General features: G+C 40.9%; 1 protein-coding gene across 1 annotated transcript; it reads right to left on the bottom strand.

The window, feature by feature from the left end:
* Nucleotides 1–342: 342 nt before the first annotated feature.
* On the bottom strand, nucleotides 343–15244 carry LOC141903237 (testis-expressed protein 2-like). The gene is made up of 8 exons (XM_074791320.1): nucleotides 15125–15244; nucleotides 9179–10908; nucleotides 6487–7410; nucleotides 5599–5825; nucleotides 4837–4929; nucleotides 4292–4516; nucleotides 3794–3914; nucleotides 343–3321 (listed from the first exon to the last, which is right to left on the bottom strand). Exons 2-8 carry the CDS (start codon nucleotides 10820–10822, stop codon nucleotides 3244–3246), a joined length of 3312 nt encoding a protein of 1103 aa, XP_074647421.1. The 5' UTR covers nucleotides 10823–10908; nucleotides 15125–15244; the 3' UTR covers nucleotides 343–3243.
* Between the last annotated feature and the right edge of the window lie 76 nt (nucleotides 15245–15320).

A 15320-nucleotide genomic window follows, 5' to 3' on the forward strand; every position in this document is an offset into this window, starting at 1 on the left:
AGAGTCAATATCATGAAGGGGATCGGACAGGGCATTCCACTCATTCATAGGTTTGAATTTTGGGATGTGCTCAGCAAGCACAACAGGCTTTCTGGAATAGTCAAAAAAGATACCGCAAACGCAATGCTGCAAAAATATACAAAATTCTTTATCGTATCCATAACGGTAACAGTTATGATAAAATATCTTTATTTTCCATATACGCGTTCAATTATTCATTGATGTATATTAATGATAATATATATTCATAGACTCTGCCCACACACTTAAATATTTCAAAGCCAACAACAATAATTACTGATTCTATAACACGGCATTACGCAGCAAACGCACATGGAATGGTTTAAAATTTAAACTAAAAAAAGAGAAGAAAAGAAAACGACTGCCTAATCCACAATATAGCTCACTAGCTTAAAACAAAAAGTACCGAGGATGGAAAAAATGTTACGTATCTCCGTGAAGCCATCAACGAAATATCGTCTCTAATCGCTGTTCGATCTTAAAAGGTCAAATTTATCCAACAACCGTAATTGTCGGTAATTTCCGGAATCCAAATGCCACGCTTGCAGGAAAACTGCTAACATGCACCAAATTCCCCGACAGGGTGATGGGACATCTATCTACTATTCTATCTTATAAAACATTACTTCTACTCAAATAATGAGTAACATTTATATGAATTAAATAGTAAAACCCCGCTTAATCCGGATCAGCTTACTCCGGATTTTGGTCTAACCCGGAAAATATTGTATTCGTTCACTTATATACCGGTACACGAAAATAACTTTTAATCTGGATTTCCCGTTAACCGGATACATTTTTTTGGTCCCAAATGATCCAAATTAAGCGGAAGGAATGTTTCATAAGATAAATGGTCTTTCATATGCCCCAATCGGCATGGATATGGCGAACCCTTTCGAAATCCCACTGGAAAATGAAGAAGCCTTAGCTCCTACAAATGTAGTATGCATTTCTAGGGGGTGAAAATATAACAACCCTCCGAATACGCAAATTTCATGGATGGCCACTTACTTTAATAAACCACATATCACCTAAAAATTACGTAAGATAAAGCATGGACTCTAAAACGAATTTCGTTATAGTTTTAAGAGTACCACACAAAGTGAAATGAAATAAAAGACGAGAAAATATAAATGAAGAATAACGACACTCAAATTACGATGAAATAAAGAAGAGTAGAGCCGATTGATTGTCAGCAGTTGCTGAATGGATCCATTTGACCCGGCACAATATTCACAATTCCAACACGCACCATACGTAGAAATGTTTTTGAGTCAAATGAAAGATAAATCACTAACGATTTGTCGTTGGACCTCCACATAGTTTGAAGTTTTAGACGTAACCTGAAAACAGTCAGTTGGTCAGCTTTCAGAAACGTGGATCTGAAACCAGCCGCTGGTTCAAGCTTTAAGACGTGGATCCAAAGACAGGTTTAAGACCTCCGCCCGAAACCAGTCGCATAGACAAGGTTCCTTCACACACTGGCCTTTTGAAAATAAATTACACTGAATTGTCAAACTTTCAATCGAGGAAGACCTTCATTCTATTCGTCAAAGACACTGATAAATCTAACTCAGGGTCGAGGAGATGGTTGTAGCAAAAATAATAATTCATATGTCTGCAAAAATACATTTGTCACATCATCTGTTTCTAAAATATGTGTTTAGTCAACGCCCGTACTCTAGGAAAAGATTAACTGTACCTATTTAGAGTGGGTCCAATTTTTTGGCTGACTATCCACTAATACATACTGGTACCTACATGAGACATTCACTTGTTATATCAATTACTTAATCAATCAATCAATCAATCAATCAATCAATCAATCAATCAATCACAATACAGTGTACTTCACCATACTCTCGGTGCTTGTCAACTTATGAAAAATCTGGGAAAGTTGAAGAATTCTAAGATCTAGAATTTTCAAGAGTTCTAAAAAATATCCAGGCCGAAATATTCACGGTCTTCATTATACAGTAGACTCCGCCCAAATCGGATCCAATCAACTCAGATGTTTGTTTAAATATTTTTCGTAACATTCTTAACATCCAATTCAGATATTACTCAAGTTGGACACATTTTTACGGTTCCGTATATGAACTTGATTGACTTGAAAGACTTTCAATTGTAGTTTCATTTACATCGATAATCTATCCACAAAATAAATAAACAACTACTATATTCAAATATGATAGAAAAATAGTGAAACTTCATATATCGCATATTTACCATCAGTCATGTGAAAGCTACCCATAAAATAGTCATAGTAGTAGTAATATACATTTCTTTACAGTAAAAAAAAACACAATGTCAGGGAATAGCGTAGCATTTGTGGGGGACCTACACATCATAATCATTGAAGATGTCTCAAGGGCCAGGTATCCATTTGAAATTGATGTTGAATTCTGAAACGATAGCCTAGGGCCAATTTTATAAGCCGCGATCACACGAGCATTTTTGGCCTGTGCAACGCAAAATTATTCCCAGAATAACTGTTAACATGGGTGCCCAATGGGCCTGTGTCGGTTTTTAGCACAGGTCAAAATATTGCATGTGAATCGAAACTGGTTCCTGAAGTGACTCACGCCGCTTTGTTAAAGCATTGTATTCAGTGTTATACGTATGAATTAATTAGGCACTGGCCAAAATTTTACTCGGGCCTGATCCGTGCCAATTTGGCCCCGGCCAAATCATCTCCGTGTGATCGTGGCTCTAGACTAAACCGGAGGACTTACTGAATTGAAACTGATAAAGAGTTAACCTCTGTCGAAGACACGTAGTATCAGTCTAACTAGCCCCTGGTACATCATATTTCGAAAAAGATACTCCCTTCAACCGCTGCGATGTACTAAGCAAATCTAAAAATAAACTTACTACCTCGCACTAACTAAAATGCCCCGGCACAACGGTATGTTATTACTTATAAACATAGGTGGATGTTGAAGCGCACAACATGAAAAGTTCTCTTTCCAAACTGTTCGCAAGTGATTGTATTACGTGTATCACGAATAGCTTCGCTTTTTCTAATTTGCCCGGTAAGTGATGCGTTTTTAGATTATTATCGCCATACTGCCTCGGTAAAACAAATCTATACATTGACTAGTTAACGTTCACGTCTTTTTATAAAGTTCACTCTCAGCGAGATACGAATAAAGCGACCACAATTTAGGTTATATATTCAGCAGGCTTTCAACATTTCCCTAGTAAGGCGGCGGTTCGTTCTCAAGACGGGTTATCCACGTGACCTTCGTTCATTATCGGAAGTACCAGATCGTCCATATTCGGCAAGACAAACACTTTCTGCAAATATTCATAAAAAGACAAAAATGTTTAATCGAATCACAATCAAACACAGTTGGCGCCCTGGACCCAGTTCTACAGTTATGAGTTAAGAGTTAACTGTGGAACCGGGTCCAGAGAACAATGTCCTAAGGCGATAAATCTAAACGAAGGATATTGCGATGAAAGTGATTTGAATGAATGTATCAGGGGAAAGTTTTATAGACTGGCACTACCTCTAAACCAGGGTGAACTCTTAATTCAATTTCAATTGATTTAGCTACTGGGTTAAAGTTAATACCAGTCCGTAAAACTGGCCGCCGATTGATGGCATAAACAGAATTGCTTCATCCCCAGGGAAGTGTTTTGCGCATATCTGAGCTCCTTAGGAGTAATTCTAAAATACAGTTTCCATCTGACTATTAGTGTGTCATAAATGGTGAGTAGAGAGTACAACGCGGAAATTGCTATTTCATATTTCGCGAATTCTCACCTGAAATTCCAGTGCTAATTTCTTTTCGATCCATTCGGTGATATGAGTAACAGTCACGGCTCTTTCCCCGACCTTCGGTTTCGCCGATATCCACAATCGCGGATTAGTTCGAAATCCATACCTGTCGACATAGTACGTAAATCATAATCGATGGCCTACACGGTTAAAACTAGTCTCTGCTGGTCTTAGTTTCAGAAGGATTTTCCTATGTAGTCATTACACACGCAATCAAGTAACAAGTTTAACTTTTTTCCTTCAACATTTCATCGAGAATATGTAAGAAAATGTTCAAATTATCAGTCATCAAAATTATGACCCTCAGTTACATCTTTCATGCTGTACGCATCAAACAAATCAAGTCAGTATTTTTCGGGACAAAATAGCAACAAAATACTGAAAATCAAGAACGGTTTGTAGCTCTGAGCAACTACCATATACGATGACTAAGTCAAAACTTAGTTCGCGAAAACTGGAATTTTTTTTGTAATTCATACTTACCACAGTCTATCGGTAGGTGGTGGAGGTATGTTGACGGTTAGTACCCCGACCAAACTATGAACCTCGACGCTCAGTATTATAGGCGTGTTCGAAACTTCCTCCATCGCTTTTTTGATGTATTTGATCTCCGTCGCTTGTTGGAAGTATTTCGACTGCGTTATCTTGTCGACGATGCGCAGAAGTTTTTTCTGCGTACTGTTCGCCGGCTGAGCATTCGCCGCTTGCCTGAAAGAGTTGAAACGCCTTAAAACCCTTTCGGTGCTGACTAATAAATACCAGAAAGTGCTTGAGATTAATTTGAAAATTTTCAAAAATTCCACCCCAGTGCGTTGAATAACGGGCATACCACCTAGTGCGTCTACACCGTGGTGCAGTGTATTGTTATTCATTTATATTTCACTATGTTTGACAGGTGCTGCCGTCTTTCAATAGAGATAAATCTAACTACTAATAACACTAATAACAAAGTCTATCACTGATTTATACACCACAGTGCGGTGTATTCGCACTGAAAGGATTAAATATTTCAGTTATGTTATACGTACTCGTCGGCTGCAGTTGGTATCGTGTTTTCCTCCGTATCACTGTCCGAAGATGACTCAACGCTGTCTTCCTCGTCTGAATGCGTGATCGCCGACCTGTAGATTGGAAAAATAGCATTCACATCTAGACGGTATTTTCACGTGCTAAGAAAGTGAGGTATTTTCAGAGGGCCCAGTTTCACAAAAGGATTAACTCTTAAAATCAATTTATCATCTTCATTACTTCAGTTAACGTTAGGTATATCATTTTTCATAAAATTGGCCCAGGCCATCGGGAAGGATTTGACAGATCTGCATATTACGACGAATGAACTATATTCATATTTAGACCACTAACGAAAACAGCTGAGAACTCATTTCCTACTTTTAGCTGAATATTCAGACCCGAACTTAGGGGCCCAGGGACACAATGCCCACTTGGGAAGTGGTTTCAAATGCTCGACAATCTAACAATTTCAATATTCAACGCGTCTTCATAATTTCCCTCAAAAAGTTCAAAAACGTGTAAAAAGTGCTGATTTTGGCGAACAACAATGGCTGCCAGTCTGCCATCTTGATTCTGACAGGGCCAGTTTTTGGGCTGAAGATGTGTCTAGGGTAGATACATGTAACCAAATATCAAGACATTACCTTTGAAGTGTCCTCAAAACTTCCCAAAATAACTGGATTCCGTCTACGGACAAACGATGAACGAAAAGTGAACGCAATAGCCCGCTGGGACTAAAGCCCCAAGTGGCCTTAAAAACCACGAAAGGCTTCCAATACCTGTTGGTCTGTCGAACGTTTTTTTCACGATGTTGTTGGCTCTTCTTGAATTTCATCAGGTTCACCTTCGTTTCCAAGGTCATGCGGAATCCGCCGTTGTATGCGATGTCGGCGTCGAACCACATGCCCCTCTCATCCAGATACGGTTTACTGGCGCGACGCACAACCGGCATCTCCGTTCCTAATTCGATTTCCGTAATCGTCAACTCGTCGATAAAATATGGCACCTGAAATGAATAGCGTAGACACGTGAACCGGAACCAAACTATAACAGACTACTCCCTATTCTCGACTGTTCAAGCCAGTAAACTGCTCGCCTGCACCAGCAAGACTCTAGGACAATTGGTCCCTGGACAACTGCAAGACAAATGCCAGTTGCTCAAAAGTTGGGTAAAGATAACCGGCAGATACCATAGTAACAATGAACTTTAAATTAACAATATGTCTACTATCCACTGGTTAAATCTAACTGACTTTTGAGCAACTGGACCCACCAGCAGATGGCTGGGAGGTCATCAAAATTGAGTAGATTAGATCAGTATCCCTGTATTCTTAAGTATTTTCCCTTTCCCCATTATTACACAAGCCACTAAATGTCAAATCAGATTTTTCTACCTAGGCCAACTTCGGTTATCAGAGTTAGTCGACTATAGTCGAACTTAACGAAACCAAATGTCAATTAGTCCGAACTAGGCCTATGGCCCGCAAATGGTTGCTGTAGTTGTGACATCCTTCCAAGATGGCCAACACCGTGAAATACGTTACGACTGAACTATAGTACGTTGGGTTATTAGTTCTGACCACTAGTCGACTAGCTGTGAAAAACGAAGTTCGCCCTGGCTTGTGGTAAATTTCTAATTGAATCATGAAGCTTCTCCAGCAACTTACCCGAATTTTGCTGAGTTTCTTCTGAATTTTCTCCGACACCTTGTCGGCGTAGTATTTGTCGCGTATGAAATCGTAGAACGTTCGCGTCAACAGCGCGTTGAACCAGAACATCTGCGGATCACAAGTGATCTGCCCGACGATCGATGCCGAGCCGCCGCCGCGCTGCATGTCCTTGATCATCAACGAATACGACCGCGACCTCGACGTCGTTGACGCGTCCGCGGGAATAACCTTCGCCATCGATCGCGCGTATTCCTGCTGCAATACGGTCTGCTCGTCTTGCGTCGTCGTCGTTGCTGTCGTCGCGTCTTTCGCGCCCGGATCCGAGCACATCGACGAGATCGAATCGGTCGAGTTTTGTCGACAGCGTTTGAAATCGGCCGAAACGCTGCGCGTGAGAATATCGGCGAGACGCGTGTTCAGGTGAACGCCCGCGGCCGCTGCCGAGAAGCGACGATACCACTCCTCCTTCTCGCGGTTCGTACGCGCGAATAAATACAACAGCACTTCGTCGCACGCTTCTTTGGAAACGAACTCGAAACCTTTCTCGAAATCGGCGTCGTCCAGTGAGCTATGCGTCGACAGCGGCGGTGATTTCGTCATCGTCGCCCCCGCGTTTACGGCGTTTACACCCGATTGCGTTTGTTTGTTGATTATCAAGCAGATCGGATATTTCTTGCTCCACAGACGCTTTTTGACGAGGTCGCCGGGCACGAGGCGCACCGTGCAACCTTTCAGGTCGTAGTAACGCTGGTGGATGAATTTCGGGCTGTGTGTCGTCTCGTCCCACATGGCGCGTTTCGGCACGTTGTGTCGCGGCCGTTGGAGGCGCAACGTCGCGTTCTCCAATGTCAGAAATACCGAGTTCGTCTGATTGATGTGGTAATCGTCCGGGTCGTAGTGAGGCAATTCGTTCATCCAACCCTACAACGAAATTACATCCGTTATATCTTGGTGAGCAGATTACATTTTGCAAAACACAAGTTCATGCCAGGGATCCAACAAATTTCATTCTTGGAAATTGCTCTTCAGGCCTATTATAATTGATCAATTGATTATACTGTAGTTCATAGTGCAGATTTTGTCACATAGCTTCTAAATGAATGACCCTAACCATAATAACCCGTTATTGGGCAATGAACAAAATACTTGGTCCAGTTCCACAGTTGTGAGATAGAGTTGAAATTATTTCATTTTCGATGAGTTAACTCCGAGTCAGATTTTAACTCGCAACTGAGTAACTTGATCCTGAGTGATTTTGTCATCTAGAGAGCCTTGAAGTGACATGAAAAGTTTGCAGAAATTGAATTGTCAGTGAAGGACAAGTGGCCTACGTAGGCCCTTTTCAGGAATAACATAGGCCAACTCCCAAATGATTATGTCCGAGACGACAAAGAAGTAGTCGTGTTGCCAATATTTCCATCTTTTTTAGGTTTTATTTATCTACGTACATCTACTTTATAAATGATGAAGTTGGCCAATAAACTACATATGTATTATCAGAGATTGTAATCCGAGCTCTAGGGAAATTTTCAAATCTATTCTAGCTGCTTGCCATGTGGGTAGTGCTATGTGGGTGTTGTCTGTCCATTAACAACAGGGGGAAGTAATGAAAAATTTTTGTGGCATAAATACTATTTGTCATACTTGCTAATGCATTATTATTCACAGCCCGCATGCTTTTCTATTATTTTGTTGCATCAAATGAACTATTTCATGTACGGTCCTAAATTCTTAACTCTATACAGGGATTGGAGAAGTACATCTTGTCACGTTACTTTGGGGCCCTCTTCACTAAAGCCGAGATTTGAAAGGTTTTGCCACCTCCTGAAACGTTGCGTCTCATTTCAGTTTTCTACATGTAGTTCTGTCCAAGTGGTCATACACATGTCATGTAACAAGTGTTAATCAGGTTTCTGTATTACAAAACAACAGAATTGCATTAGGCCTATAAGCGGGTATGATACAGGTATTGCTTGTTATAGAGCAAATGTTTTGAAATTTTTTGAAGGATATTAAATAAACTGACATATTTCCTTGTATTCACACCTTTGATTTCGTTATCTAGACGGTTTTGTAGAGAGATATTGTACATTCGTTCAATCTCACTGTCGTCGATTAACAACATTGTCTAGTTTCCATGGTGACAATGTAAATAATTTGCCAGACTATTCATTTGGATCCCAACTTTGCAAGGGAATGAACTTTTCTATGAGGTACATGATAAGTCAGGAAAAGGTTAATTGCTATTAATTTTTTTAGTGCAAGTTACCGTTTTCAATTAACAACAACGTCTAGTTTCCACGGTGATTATGTAAATAAATTTTTCGGATTCGATTCAGTCGGGTCCTAACTTCATCATTTGCAAGGGCTTGAGGTAAACCAAGGGTTCTCTGAGGTATATCACATGTCAGGAATGGAAGGGTTGATTGCTTTTAATTTCTTTAACAACATCAGGGGCCAGTTGCTCAAAAGTTGGTTAAATATAACCGGTCGTTAAATACCATAGTAACAATGAAATTTCAATTGTCACTACGTCAACTATCCACTGGTTAACTCTAACCGACTTTTGAGCAATCGGCCCCAGCACGATAACATACACACAACAACGAATGCGGCCCCTTGAAATTCAAGCATACGGAGGACACTGGAATGGGTTAAATCGAAAATTCGAATATTCGGTTATACGTACCCTGAAATTAGCGTCGGAATTGCGATTCTCCTTTATTTCCGGCACGACCAGCGCCGGCAGCTCGTTCAGCGGCGGTACGAACTTTTCGAACGGCTCCTTCGGCGTCGGCTCTTTCATTAGCCACAGGTAGAACGCGATTGAGGTTGCCGCGACGACCGCGCCGACGATCATGCCGGCGACGTACGGCGGCCATGGCACGATCAAATACAAAAACAACAACGCCGAACTGACGACGACGCGACTCAACGGGAAACGCGGCAAATCGGTTACGAACTTCTGTTTCAACGTCGCGAACGCGAATTGATCGCTTTGATCAGTAGTAGATGTAGTAATCACAGACGGCTCAATTTTACGGTCATTTTCACTCGAAATTTTATTCTTATCGTCTTCCTTTCTAACGTAAATATCAGACCGCGATGATTTCTGCCCGGGCAGCAACGGCGGCGGCCGAACGGGCGATATTTTTCTTTCTTCGGCAGATTTTCGATAACTAGTTGTCGTATCATTATCTCTAGTTGCAGTGGTAGCTTCGCATGATTGATCGCGCGAATCGCTTGATTGATCTGATCGGTCCGGCGCGTCGATAGCCGGAGCGTCGTCTTCCTCCGGCGTAGCGCAAGACAACAGACTAGACATTGTCATGGCAACCGTCGTCGGTCGGCCGGCGTCTTGAATCGCGCCGGAATCGGCTCGATCCGGTGGTCGAACGGCCGATTGAGACGACGAATCTCGTTCGGTATTATTCGATAACGTCATATTTCCCGCGTCGTCGTTTTCCAGCGTGTGTGAATCGCGCCACAACTCCGCGTTGCTACCGGTCGAGTTTCCAAGAAAGTCCTCCAACGGCTCCGAACTGAAAATATCGTCGAAACTTTTATCGTGATCGGAATCGGATTTCGTTTTCGTCTTCGGCGACGGTTGATGAGGTCGCGGCGGAGGCGGTTTTTTCTTCGGTTTTTCAGCAGCCGTCGCGCCGCTACTTTCGAACGAAAGCAAATTCTCGATTTCGGTTTTCAAATCGAGCAGCGGTTTTTCGACCGTCGTTGTCGCCGCCGCGGTCGCCACAACTCGAGGCTTCGACTCCACCTCATCGGCCGCGACCGCGTCCTTAACTCGCGACGGCGATTCGTTCGAATCGGTAGCATCGGCCGCGATTCGAGACGCTGAACCCACGTTCAAACCGCTGTCGCTTAATTTGCGCGGTCGAAAATTCTGAACGACTTTGCTGTTGACCTCGCTTTGTCGACGCGGTGACGTCGGCTGAGAATTCGGCGACTGAAGCGGCGAGAGGCTGTTGATCTTCTCCGAAATCACGTTCAACGGATCGGCGATTTTTTCCTTGATCTCGTCGAGTAAGTTGCTGAATTTTCCCGAATTTTGTTCGCCGTTGTTCTTCTCGCCGCCGGCGACCGGAATCGAGCTCGGGCGTTTCTGCGATTCAGCGGCGGCCTTTACAGACGACGTGGTCACCGGGGCTGGAATCGTCGCCGCGCGTTTGCGCTCGAATTTCAACGAATCAGAAATCGAAAACAGATCCTCGTCTTCGCCGTCGGAATCGTGCAAACTCGGGTTGAAACGAATCGAGAAATTCGGCACGTCCTTCGTCGATCGACTCGGTAAGAATTTGTCCTTTCGCGAAGCCATTTTCTCTTCGGCGCGCGTCGTTAGAAGTCCGATCGGCGAGTATTTTGTGACGAACGTTGAGAATTCATTTCACGCGATAGAAAAACCTGTAAAACAAAAAAAAACGGAGCTTAATTGAGATGACTCTTAATTTCAAAAATAGCATTTCTGCTTTAAAGCCGGACTCGGGTCGCACTAAAATCCGATCATCTGAGTCTTAAGAACACTCATGTCACATCGAGAGGTCTAGTCACTGATTCGTTCATCGGGTCTTATGTACACTCAGGTTACCTGAGATCCACGATCATTGTGAACAGAACGCTTAAGGGTCAAATGCCCTCTAATTCCTACTTTTTGAAATTTACCTTCAAAATGATACTTTAGTACATAGATGATGACCTGGGATCAGCCTTATAGAAAAAAATCACTTATTTGTGATATGTTTGTAAATTCGCTATCGCTACGACCTTACACTTTACTACATTTCGTTTTGACCATAGGGTGACCACAAATCCTTAAAACTTTCGAATTCCCCCCCCCCCAATAAAAACAGAACTTTCCCTGTGTTCTGATGAATGGCAGTATTAATACAGACCAGAGAGTTCCTATCTTGACAGACTCAAGTAGTAAACTAGCCCAGTAAACATTCCGCTAATACATTATATGAGAATTTTAAAATATACCATACCGGTCTGAATGAACTTTGTTAATTGGTAAAGTTTTGATCACAGGCATGATAACCATCAAAAACACAATTCATGGGGGAAATGTATATAGCCAAAATAAACTGTTTGATATTTTTGCAAAAAGTAAACACTTGCTAAATTTTTCGAAAGTAATCTTAAGCACGGAGACTCGCTATGAACCCTGACATAGTATATGTACGCATTGACTATCATCTTCAACAATGACCCCTGTAGACAAATAACAACGAGAACAAGATTTCAACAGTGATCACCACCAAAAACCTTCCTCAATCCGCAATCATCTAAGGCTTTATAGCCAGACCCGATCATAGGCCCGTAATCATAACATACTGGAACTGAACCCAGTTCCACAGTTGTGAGTTACAGTTAACTCCGAGTTAAAGTTAGTTCATTTTCGATGAGTTAACTCGAAGTTAAATCTTAACTCGGAATTGTGGAACTGGACTCCAGAATTTCTACTACAAAAAAAAATATCACCGATTCAACGCAGCCTGCTGAAAATATTCTATGAGAGATTATTCGTTCGCCTAATGAATATTTGGTTTCCGAATCTCAATTGAACAAAAACAAGGCAAATTTATGATATTTGAAATGAAATTATTCCAATCTGCTGCAATAATTTGACTGTACACACAGTTATTGAGTAGACACGCGGGATTTCAATACACACCGCATCTGAAATTGGAATGTGACAGTGAAATACGTAATCTAAATTTCAACAGTCACGATTAGATTTGCCAATTATGCATTCTATTCCACTCCGACATGATCAAGTCAGTGAAGTAGGAAATTCGATCACACAGAGATGATTTGGCCCGGGCACGATCAGGCAAGAGTCAAATTTGGCCCGTGCTCATTAAGAGAGCGCATTCACACGGTAAACTACTCACTCGATACTGAACAATGCTTAAACAAAGCGAAGCATGTACCACGACTTCTGAAACATGATGCAAAATATAAAATTCCCACTTTCCATGAATTTCCAAAACCTGTATAAGGACCCGGTTCAAAACGCCTCACATATTTACCTGCGATATACCTATCCATCATATGAAACCTCCATCCAGTAGAAATTACTACCACTGTAATCATTAGTTACGTAATCTGCAGGATGGTAATGTTTTATTAATGTCTCATATGATTATCATAGGTTTTCCAAATATCAGTCAGCTGTTGTCATCAGCGCAACCAGCACTATAGCCGGCTTAGCTTTATGCCACTAGACTGTCAGCTGACGAGCCCTATATGTGGAACGTGGTCAAATATCGGTTGATGGATTGGTGTATATATATATGTATATATATATGTATATATATATATATATATATATATATATATATATATATGTATATATATATGTATATATATATATATATATATATATATATATATATATATATATATATATATATATATATATATATATATATATATATATATTATGAGAAACAGGGTATTATTTTATTCATCAACCTAAGGCATAGGCCTATAGGGCCTACGTCTTGACAAAGGTTCCATTTTTTTTCATACTCGTCTGATGCACGTAAGAACCGAATTGCCATTTCACGAGGTTTCTATTTCAGTGACTCACTGATAAACAGAATATTTATGAATCTAAATTTAAAATCGTACGATATTCTTATTTGCAGATAGAACGGTGACCTCAAACTTTCTGAATACGTCAGTTCGCTGATCTGCACATACACACAGTGACATGACGCAGATTGATAATCTGTGACGAAAACAAAGATACAAATTGAAATCTCTTAGACCATATATAGATTCGAGTGTTACGCATGAACAGCATGGCTACTTTTATTTGACTTGCTTTCCCCTGATTTTCACCGACTTTTCCTTAACATGCACATTGTTTTCCCTGACTCCATGATCTGTTCAATTAACAGGGTCTACAGTGACTGTTTGATGATTCTACGCGCGATCATAGCATCTCAATCAAACTGCCCCGACTATTCCCTGAAGCTTTTTTTACAAAATTCCCTGACACTAGTTCCCGGATTTTTTTAGAGAAAAGCAAATTCCCCTGACTTTTCCCTGATTTCCAGGTAAGTGCAACCTGATAAAGGACAATCTGTAAAAGCGATGGCAAATTTGTAGACAAGCTCTATCGATCTATGGTCTAGCATGCTTGCTACGTACGGGACCCGGGTTTGAAACGCGGTGAGTGCCTCCTAATCGTTACACGACAAACTTCGATCAAGCTCGACTATGGAACCAGCCCCAGGGGCCAGTTGCACAGTCCTGACTTAAGTCCAAAAGTGGTCTTAAATTGTTAGATTGGCTATAGAACAAAGTTGGTCTTAGACTGGTCTTAAGTCTAAGCCATAACTATGCAACCGGCCCCCGGAGTTTACTAGACAACATTTCGTTCAATAATGAGGGCGATAGATAAATTGCACTATTCTAAACAAGGCGTGTACCCGGGTATTCAAATATTGCACGAAGACCACTACAAAACATGAAGTCAACGTCGTTAGAAGTTATAACCAAGCTGAGAAACGGAAGGGTACTAACACAATTCGTTTTCAGCTTATCTGCGAATACGCTTAGAACAATGACCACTCGCCTTTAATTTTTAATTCGACTTTAATTCGACTAATATTCAGCTCAAACAAAATCATATTTGAATTTACTTTTCTCCCTTTTTTACCATGGCTGTGCGTTTCCGAATTACCAACTAAAAATCAGCACTAAAACCTGGCGTATGTCCAAAATTTATTCCAGTCCTTTCATCATTATTCATGAATAATTACATTGTACTATAGGCCTACTGCGCAGGTATTTATCACTCAAAGGGGTACTTGACACAATTGAAAAATTTAGATCTTTTTAATATTGAATTCAATAGCACATGCACGGTACTCTGTAAATAGGACACTCATTGTGTAATATATATGTTGTATCTTCACTGCATAGAATTGCAAAATACCAAAAATGGTACCAAATTCAATGTATAGTTTTATGTATTTTAGATGATTGGACCATAAAAAACCATAAAAATTTCAGGAGGGTAAAGTAGCCAATAAATGCATTAACTGGGAAGGCAAGATTATTAGCAAATCATGGTCTCTAAAGACTGTTTAACCTTCTCAGTGTGTTTTCACCGCAGTATTTTATTGCAGTTTACGCAATGATTAGGAGAAACAATGTATCATTTTTTCAAGCCTCAAAATAAATCACTTTCGCTTTCAAATTTTGTGAATTCCTCTTGGATCCTTGGGTGAACATTGTCGAGGATATGCTGCGACAGCTGCGGCTAAGAGGTGAAAATCTGACCGATTTTATCTTAGTGCAAGAAAGAGAAGTGCCATACAGTCAAACACTCCTCTCCCTCATCGACATAAGATTAAGGAGGATTAAAATATTGTACCAGTAGCTGATGGAAATTACATTCTTAATCTTTGCCTGAAAGGATTTTTTTCAACGATCTGCAATTTGTTCGTAGAAAGTCAACAAAAATGAGAAACTGCTGGATGGAGACTTCGTGATTCAGTGACGACGACGAGACAAACTGTGCATGATTGATCTAATCATTCACAAATCGAAGGCAAGCTGATTTCTTCTTCTTCCGTATAGCCTACTGCATCAATTCACTTACTTGTACGCGCATCCCGTCCAGAAAAATCAGGCTCGAATTTCGGTCACGACTACCGGGATAGATTTCGACCAGAAGAACCAATCTTTCTGCTTTCGTTATAAAATCCGCACGATAATAGGTTCCAAAAACATGATAAATCATAAAATCACCACTTCCGGGTTGGGCTATGATGATGTAGGCTTAGGTGAATGGGAAA

Source organism: Tubulanus polymorphus, chromosome 4, assembly GCF_964204645.1.
Source record: "Tubulanus polymorphus chromosome 4, tnTubPoly1.2, whole genome shotgun sequence".
Taxonomy (NCBI): Eukaryota; Metazoa; Nemertea; class Palaeonemertea; order Tubulaniformes; family Tubulanidae; genus Tubulanus; species Tubulanus polymorphus.